The 9,298-nt window shown below is 52.0% G+C and overlaps 1 protein-coding gene across 1 annotated transcript in view; it reads left to right on the top strand.

Annotated features, from left to right (window-relative positions):
- The window catches only part of cep131 (centrosomal protein 131), a gene marked incomplete at its 5' end in the record, with an annotated part of 22,161 nt that extends 16,238 nt beyond the window's left edge, over nt 1-5,923 (top strand). The window contains 8 exons of the mRNA XM_083687577.1: nt 330-437; nt 1,390-1,507; nt 1,783-1,857; nt 2,783-2,925; nt 3,239-3,416; nt 4,331-4,527; nt 4,838-4,898; nt 5,282-5,923. Coding sequence (XP_083543703.1) covers nt 330-437; nt 1,390-1,507; nt 1,783-1,857; nt 2,783-2,925; nt 3,239-3,416; nt 4,331-4,527; nt 4,838-4,898; nt 5,282-5,353 — 952 coding nt within the window. The 3' untranslated portion in view covers nt 5,354-5,923. The remainder of the gene's footprint in view (nt 1-329; nt 438-1,389; nt 1,508-1,782; nt 1,858-2,782; nt 2,926-3,238; nt 3,417-4,330; nt 4,528-4,837; nt 4,899-5,281) is intronic.
- Between the last annotated feature and the right edge of the window lie 3,375 nt (nt 5,924-9,298).

Genomic DNA, 9,298 nt, shown 5'->3' with positions numbered 1-9,298 from the left:
GAGAGGTGACTCAGTCTGATGGACAGGGAGACAGCAGTGTAGGAGGGAGGTTCTGTGGGAAGCTCAATGCCTCTCTGCTCTTCTGTTAGTCTGACAGTCAGACTGTGCCAGGCAGTTTCCAGTCACACACACACTGTTTCTGAACAACCTCAGTGAGTGTATGACTCTCTGACTCACCCTTGCCTCCCCTGTGTATACGTGCGCATCTGTGCGTGTCTGTGTGTCTGTGCGTGTCTGTGTGTCTGTGCGTGTCTGTGTGTCTGTGCGTGTGTGTGCGTGTGTGTGTGTGTGTGTGTGTGTGTGTGTGTGTGTGTGTGTGTGTGTGTCAGGTTTGAGAAGCAGTTGCAGGAGGAGGAGATGTCTGTGCAGCAGCAGAGGAGACGTCTCTACAAGGAGGTGGCCGAGGAGAAGGAGAGGCTGGCCCAGCTGGCCGCTAGGTAAGGCCAAAGGTCAAAGGTCATTCACCTCCATCACCCGCGACCTCACCGTGACCTCACCTCCCGTCCCAATCACGTGGTCTAAATTTCCACCCCGCAGAATCTTCCGGTTTCATCGGACTCAAACAGTACTTTTGTCCTCCTGTATTTTGTATTAAGTGTGATTTGTGAGTTACTTTGTCAGTTTGTGGTAGAATAAGTGATTCCCCAGCACTGTGACCGCCGATGGCACTGGTTCTTATCAAGGTTTTACTGACGATGATTAATGTGTTGTTGATTCACTTACTTTAGACAAACGTACTTATTGTAAGTCTCTTTGGATAAAAAGCGTCTGCTAAATGACTTAAATGTAAATGAAATGTACTGTTCTAGTCTGTCAACTGAGTTGAATTACACACACATACACACACACACGCAACACACACGTACACACAACTGGCTTTTCACTGTCCTGGCGCCCCGCTGGTGGAACGAGCTTCCCACTGCTGTCATGACTGCAGATTCAGACCTCTTCACCCCCACTTCCCCCCTGTACTAACCCTAACCCCAACCCTAGAGACCTCTTCACCCCCACTTCCCCCCTGTACTAACCCTAACCCCAACCCTAGAGACCTCTTCACCCCCACTTCCCCCCTGTACTAACCCTAACCCCAACCCTAAAGACCTCTTCACCCCCACTTCCCCTCTGTATAAGTTCTCTCCTGTTAATAAATAATTAATAAAAAAATAAAAAAATATGCCTTCTGGCATTACGACTGCCTATGGCCCCTGGTGTGAGCATTGATTACTTTGTCTTATGATGACTGTTGGATAGATGATTCACTTACTTACAACAAATACATTTGTTTAAGTCGCTTTGGATAAAGGTGTCTGCTAAATGCCGTAAATGTTAATGTAACTGAGTGTCTCTGAACATTTGCGCTCTCTCTATCTCTCTGTCGCCGCCCTGCAGGCAGCGTGGGGAACTGGACGAGCTGCGGAGGCAGCTGGAGGACAACAGCTCCCTGGCAGGAAGAGCCCTCAGGGAAGAATTGGAGAAGAGCCGGGAGGAACAGGAGAGGAGACACCAGGTACAGCAGCACTTACCTTAGAGACTGGCCTACACACACACACACACACACACACACACACACACACACACACACACATATATATATATATATACACACACACACACATTCACTCATGCACACACGCACATACACACATTCACTCACGCACACACACACACACACACACATACACTGTGTCCACTGGTAGTGCAACTAACGGTGTGTGTGTGTGTGTGTGTGTGTGTGTGTGTGTGTGTGTGTGTGTGTGTGTGTGTGTGTGTGTGTGTGTACAGGTGGAGATGAAGGCACTAAGAGAACGGCTGGAGATCGAGAAACAAACCTGGGAGGAGAATTACATGAAGAAGGAGGTGTGTGTGTGTGTGTGTGTGTGTGTGTGTGTGTGTGTGTGTGTGTGTGTGTGTGTGTGTGTGTGTGTGTGTGTGTGTCTCCCCCTCCCCCTGGTCTTTGTTTGGCTCTGATCCTCTCTGTTCATTGGACCACAGTGGAGGAACGGACCACTAAACACACTGTAAACCAAACCTACTGAACCCACACACACACACATACACACACACTCACACACACACACACACACATACTCACACACACACATACATACACACTCACACACACACATACATTCACACACACACATACATACATACACACTCACACACACACACACATACACACACACACACACACACACACACACACACACACACTCACTCACTCACCCTGTGTTTACCAGGCTTTTTAAGAGGATGTGTTTTCCGGGGCATTTTAAGGGGCTTTCTCGTGGTAGGTTATGTTAATACAGTCGGTGGGCCCCACGCCAGCTCACTGAGGTGTGTGCACTGGAGCGAGAGCTCCTGCCTCCCTGTACTGCTGCCCTTTTAAATGTCATGTGAGCGGGGTCCACAGGGCGCCAGCTGTAGGGAGGCAGGAAGGATGGGAGGCAGGAAGGACTTTAACACTGTCTGTCCTGAGGAACAAAGGATCATGGGAACAGAGACACACAGAAACACACAGAAACACACAGACACACAGAAACACACAAGAAGAGAGAAACACACAAGAAGAGAGAAACAGACACACAGAAACACACAGGAACAGAGAAACAGAGACACAGAAACACACAGAGAAAAACAAGATGACCTTAGCATGCCCGGATGTATGAATGGGGTTAGTTAGAGTAGAAAGTGGATCAAACATGGATTACTGACTGTGTGTGTGTGTGTGTGTGTGTGTGTGTGTGTGTGTGTGTGTGTGTGTGTGTGTGTGTGTCGACAGGAAGCGTGGCTGCTGAGCCGAGAGCGAGAGCTGAAAGAGGAAGTGAGGCGGGGGCGGGACAAGGAGATTGAGCTGGCCATTCAGAGACTGGAGGAGGAGACCAGCGGGGCCAGGGACCAGTGTGAGAGGGCCGCCGACAACAGGTGGGGGGTGTGTGGGGGCGTGTGTGTGTGTGTGTGTGTGTGTCGTCTCTGAAGCCAAACCCCAAAGACAGTAGCAGCCAAACACAGTGTCTGATCAAACAAGAGCATTCAGTTTGGGCTTGGGGTTCATTACACTACACACTGCCAAAACACAAGCCCAAAGGTAAAACATTTGACATATATTAGTGTGTGTGTACTTGTGTGTCAGTTTGCACACACTCCCAGATTGAACTGCATACTGTAATGTATTGTAAGTGTGTATGTTAATGTGTGTGTGTCTGTTTGTGTGCGCCTGTGTGTGTTTGCCCGTCAGGGTGAAGCGGGTGAGGGAGAAGTGTGAGGCGGAGGTGAGGGAGCTGGAGCGCTCGGAGCGCGTGGCGCTGGACAAACACGCAGAGATGAAGAAGAGGCAGAGCGAGGCGGAGGGGGAGGCGGTCCGCCTGCAGGCGCTGCTCCGCCAGAGGGACCAGGAGGTGGAGGACGTCACCCAGGTATCACCCCCGGCAACACAACCACCATAAATCCCATTTATCTGACGCTTTTATCCAAAGCGACTTTGAGTGAGTTCATACATTCAGTATATATGGTCCCAGCGGGAATCAAACCCACAACCTAAGCGTTGTCAGCACCATGCTCTACCCTCTGAGCCACAGAGGACCAGCATACTATGATCTTGTGACACGGTCCTTAACTCTAAAGACCTCTTCACCCCCACTACCCTCCTGTACAAGTTTCTCTCCTATTAATAAAAAAATTCCTTCTTCTAGCATTGTGACTGCCTATGGCCCCTGGTCCGAGCATTGATTACTTTGTCTTGTGATGACTGATGGATAGATGATTCACTTACTTAAACAAATGGATTTGTTTTAAGTCGCTTTGGATAAAGGCGTCTGCTAAATGCTGTAAATGTAAACTCACCAACTGCCAAAGAGTTCCGGAACCCTCACCACCGAGAGTGTTCTAAGTGTTCTATGTGGTATTTACCTAGCAACAACACCCTGATTGGCTACAACATGTAGAAAGTGTTGTCATTGATGAATAAAGTCACCCTTGGCAGTGAATGAGTTGGCCGTTGTCTCCCCACACAGATCAAATCAAATACGGTTTTGAAGCAATCCTCAGTGCTAAAACTAAAGAGTAAGACGAACCAAATCTAACCTGCTTCACCCCTCTCCCCTTCCTCCCCCCTCCCCACTCCCCTCTCCCCTTCCTCCCCTCTCCCCTCTCCCCTTCCTCCCCCTCCCCACTCCCCTCTCCCCTTCCTCCCCTCTCCCCTCTCCCCTTCCTCCCCCCTCCCCTCTCCCCTTCCTCCCCTCTCACCTCTTCCTCTCCCCATAACTCCCCCTCCCTTCTCCCCCTCCTCCCCCCTCACCTCTTCCTCTCCCCATTCCCCCCCCCCCCCCAGACCAGAGACAAGCTGGCGGAGGAGAGGCGGAGCCTGGCGGAGGTGATCAGACAGGAGTTTGCGGAGCGCCTGGTGACTACGGAGGATGAGAACCGCAGGATGAGGACGGAGGTGGCGGAGGGGCGCGCGCGCCTCCGTCTGGAGGTGGAGAGGGTGACCCGGGAGAAGGAGGAGGAGCTGGACGAGGTCCACCAGCGGTGAGGATGGGGGGTGGAGGAGGGAGGAGGTGGAGGAAGAGGAGGTGGAGGTGGGAGGAGGAGGTGGAGGAAGAGGAGGTGGAGGTGGGAGGAGGAGGAGGAGGAGGAGGAGGAGGATGATGACAGGAAACAGATGATGTTGAGTTAAATGGATGGTTTTATTTAGCTGATACCATCCCTATGCTACTAGATTAGATGAATGAACCAAAGATTCCAGCCATGTTCTAGATTGAGATAAAAAAAAGAGGGAAACCCAGAGGGCAACAAAATGGCGGTTTCTTTACGCTTCTACTCTCTTCTGTTTTGATAGGGTGAAGTCGGCCATCTTGAAAAAGGAGGAGACGGTCAGCAGCCTTCGGAAACAGCATGAGGTGAGAGACACATTACACCACGAAGACTGGATCTGTCTGGGGGAGGGGGAGAGACTGGATCTGTCTGTGGGGGTGGGGGGGGGAGAGAGAGACTGTATCTGTGAGGGGGGGGGGGGGGGACTGTATCTGTCTGTGAGGGGGGGGGAGAGAGACTGTATCTGTGAGGGGGAGGGGGGGGACTGTATGTGTCTGTGAGGGGGGGGCTTTACACTGAGTCAACATGGGAGGGGGGGGGGAAGAGGAGGGAGAGACTGTATCTGTCTGTGGGGGGGGGGGGCTTTACACTGAGTCAACATGGGGGTGGGGGGGGGGGGGGGGGTAGGAACACACTGAGCCGGGAGATGATTGACAGCGTAAATAAACTCTGTGCTCTTCTCTGATAGGCTGCTCTGAAGAGGGCGGACCACCTGGAGGCCCTATTGGAGCAGCAGAGGAAGCAGCTGTTGGAGAAATGACAGGCAGGGAGGCGGGAACTCTCCCACTGGAACACCTCCTCCTCCTCCTCCTCCTCCTCCTCCTCCTCCTCCTCCTCCTCTTCTCTCCTCCCCTCTTCTCTGTCTAACCTCGGGAGCGGACTGGACGTACTCTTGTCCAGTCTCCAGAGAGCCGGCCTGTCCTTGACCTGGGGGACCAATCAGGCTGGAGACGGGGAGCGGGCGTGGCTCCCGACAGGCTGGACAGGATGTCCGTCTGCTGTTTTAACCCTTTAAGGACCCCCCCCCCCCCACACACTATAAAGGACTAGGACTATGAAGCGATATGGAGGGTGTTAACAGCCCAAGCAGCCGACTCACAGAACAGTGGATCCACGGACCGAACCATTCTGGCCTCTGGAAAAAATGCCTTGCATTTTTGTGTGACCCCCTGTCCCCCCCTCCGCTAAAATCCACAGTTGGAAAGCCCCATTGCTCTCCCACAGAGACTGACTGACTGACAGCCACAGAGAGCAGTTCCAGATGTTGCTAACCGGCCCAGGCTTGCAAGAAGCAGAGAGAGGGTGTGTGTGTGTGTGTGTGTGTGTGTGTGTGTGTGTGTGTGTGTGTGAGGGGGAGGGGGGGGCCGAGCCTCCACCGGTGCCCTTTGTGTGTGAGTTACACATGTCTTTTGTCCCAGTGCCCCCTCTGGGTGAGTGCTAATTACAGGATCTGCCTTGGTACACCGCCCCCGTCCACACACACACACACACACACACACACACACACACACACACACACACACCCCGGCCCCAAGCCCAGTGCAGCTCTTGACAGGCAGGTTTGTTTAGGGGAGTCTTTAACAAAGTGACTTCTGACAGGCAGCAGAGAGCGGGACTGTGCTGCCCCTGGTTCAGACACAGACTGGAGAGAGAGCTGCAGGGACCTGGATCTAGAGACAGACAAAGAGGAAATTAGATGGTTTAAGAGGATGTTTACAAGGTTTAGAATGCAGAACTGAAGGACAGGGTAGGTGGAGGTTGCAGAAAGGGAACTCTACTAGCATGTCTGAGGTTAGAAGGAGTCCTGTCGATTTGCAGTGCTATTTTTAAGGGTTTGAGGGTTTGAGAGAGAGAGAGAGAGAGAGAATGAGAAGAAAGGGGGAGGGATGGAGGAATGTGCATAGGAAGTGTTTATGGGATTAGGAAAGCAGAGACTGGGACTATTGGGGAGGGGGGGGGGGCAGGAGGGGTGGTAGAGGGGGGTGGTAGAAGGGTATAGGGGGGCACAAGGCAGCCTAATGGTGTCATGTGACCAGGCCAAGGCTAGAAGCACTCTGGGTATTACACCATGGGCTTCTCATTCTGAGGAGGCGCCGGGACAAAACACATCAGACTCTGAGAGGGTCCCAAACTGAGAGGGTCCCAAACTGGGAGGGTCCCAAACTGGGAGCGTCCCAAACTGGGAGGGTCCCAAACTGGGAGGGTCCCAAACTGGGAGCGTCCCAAACTGGGCCCCCCGACTCAGCAGAGGTAAACTCGCCCTTCACACCCAGGGGACGGATCCTCCTGACCTCCTGACCTCCCTCAGCATTTGACCTGGCTTTTTTTTTTTTTTTTCTTATTTCATGTCTGTTTCTTGATTATTTCTTTTCACTATCTTGATTTTTATGTTATAAAAATGTTTTATGTTTTTTTTTTTTTTTTTTATATATATTCATGTGCTTCTTTTTGTAACCCTTAAAAAGTGAAGTGTATTGTGAAGTGTGTGTTTGGATGTGCCACTCAAACTGGACACTGCTTGAGCGTACAAGGTTTCAGAGAGAAAGGCCAAGTTTGGAGGGAACTCCATAGAGTGAATGGGAGAGAAGAACTCCAGAGAGTGAATGAAGAGAGAAGAACTCCATAGAGTGAATGAGAGAGAAGAACTCCATAGAGTGAATGAGAGAGAAGAGGGCTGAATGAAGAGAGAGAGACAGAGAGAGAGAGAGAGAGACAGAGAGACAGAGAGACAGACAGACAGAGAGACGGACAGACAGACAGACAGAGAGACAGACAGACAGAGAGAGAGACAGACAGACAGAGAGACGGACAGACAGACAGAGAGACAGACAGACAGAGATACAGACAGACAGACACAGAGACAGACAGACAGACAGAGAGAGGTCCCGCTCCCTCTTATCTCAAGCCTATTTATTGCCTGTTTTTTTTTTTATTATTATTATTATTTATTTCCCCGTCAGATGCTCTTAATGACTGACTCCCCCAGTGTTTCCCATTACGCTGCTGTGCACCAAGTGATGAAGATTACGACCAGGCTGGTCCGTAGGCTGGCCCGTAGGCTGGTCCGTGAGGCTGGTCCGTAGGCTGGCCCGTAAGGCTGCTGGCCCGTAAGGCTGCTGGCCCGTAAGGCTGGCCCGTAGGCTGGCCCGTAGGCTGACCCGTAGGCTGACCCGTAGGCTGGCCTGTAAGGCTGCTGGCCCGTAAGGCTGGCCCGTAGGCTGGCCCGTAGGCTGGCCCGTAAGGCTGCTGGCCCGTAGGCTGGCCCGTAGGCTGACCCGTAGGCTGGCCTGTAAGGCTGCTGGTCCGTAAGGCTGTACGCTAACGCCCGCCGGTGGCGTTCCACCATGGTAGGAGAGGAGAGGAGAGGTCAGGAGAGGAGAGGAGAGGTCAGGAGAGGAGAGGAGAGGAGAGGAGAGGATGTCAGGTTTTTTTCTGATATGATGATATTCAATATGAAACAAAGTGTCAGCGCCACAATGTGACAACGGTCTAAATTTGCGCGGGGGTTAGGGTTAGTCGGGGTTAGGGTTAGTCGGGGTTATGTTATAGTCGAGGGAGGGTTGTTACGGTCCGCGTGGTTTCTGACGGCGCTGTCACATGACGGATAGCCTTACGGCGCCTCCTCCTGCTGAGCCGAGGTCAAGTCCCAGTAATGGAAACATTGACACGCTTCTGAAATCGCAAAAAACAACCGCTTGTCAGTCTTTAGAGGACTATAGGGTGTTCTAATCTGTACCGACATCACGTCAGACAGACAGGCAGGCAGGCAGGCAGGCAGGCAGGCAGGCAGGCAGGCAGGCAGGCAGGCAGGCAGGCAGGCAGGCACACAAGGCCCAGAACTGAACGCTAATATGTGTTGGTTTGCGTATTGGACTTCAAATTCCACAGTCCGTGGCGTGGGTCACCTGTGAGTCATCTGTCCCTTATCAGACAGAGGGTTGCCATGGTGATCACATGTTTCCTACTATTCCTGAGGCTGTTGGCACCGGCGTCCAGGGTCGTTAGCCTCCTGTGCCCAGGAGGGAGGGAGGGAGGGTGGGAGGGAGGGAGGGGGGGTGGCATGGTTAGCATTTCTCTCTCTGCGATGCCAGTCCCACACGTGCCAGTGAGTCCTGCCTTTGTGTGTGGTCCACTGTGGTCCCGTTTGTCTCTCCCTCTGACCCGGGATGGCTCCGTGGCCGACACACGCGCACACACACACACACACACACACCCGTGGCCGACACGCACACACACACCCGTGGTTGACACACACGCACACACACACACTTGCGCCGTTTCCCTTTTGTGTTGAAATGTTTACCTTGTACACAAACCACTCCAACTGTGTTTTCATTTATTTTTTGTTTTAATTTTTATATATATATATATATATATATATATCTGTCATTTTAACGCCCATGTGCCCTAACTTGTACATAGCTCTTGACTGAAGAAAAAAAAGTGAGTTGTTGTTTTTAGTCCTAGTTGTTATTGTTATTCATGGTGACGGTTCGAAAACTGTGAAGAAAATGTTGACTGAACCTCGGTGAAGGAGAATAAAGAGCCTGCTGGAAGCCTCCCAACGTCTCCTCTTTATCCACCCAGGGAAACTAACAATTGCTCACTTGTTTCACTGCCCCCCCACCCCCACATACCCCCCCCCCCCCCCCATCTCCAAGAGGATAACTCATTTAGAAAACATTTCCCCACAACAAATCAAACG

Source organism: Argentina silus, assembly GCF_951799395.1.
Source record: "Argentina silus genome assembly, chromosome: 16".
Classification (NCBI taxonomy): Eukaryota; Metazoa; Chordata; class Actinopteri; order Argentiniformes; family Argentinidae; genus Argentina; species Argentina silus.
Note: the sequence above shows the minus strand (reverse complement) of the source record. Positions and strands in the feature narration are given on the sequence as shown.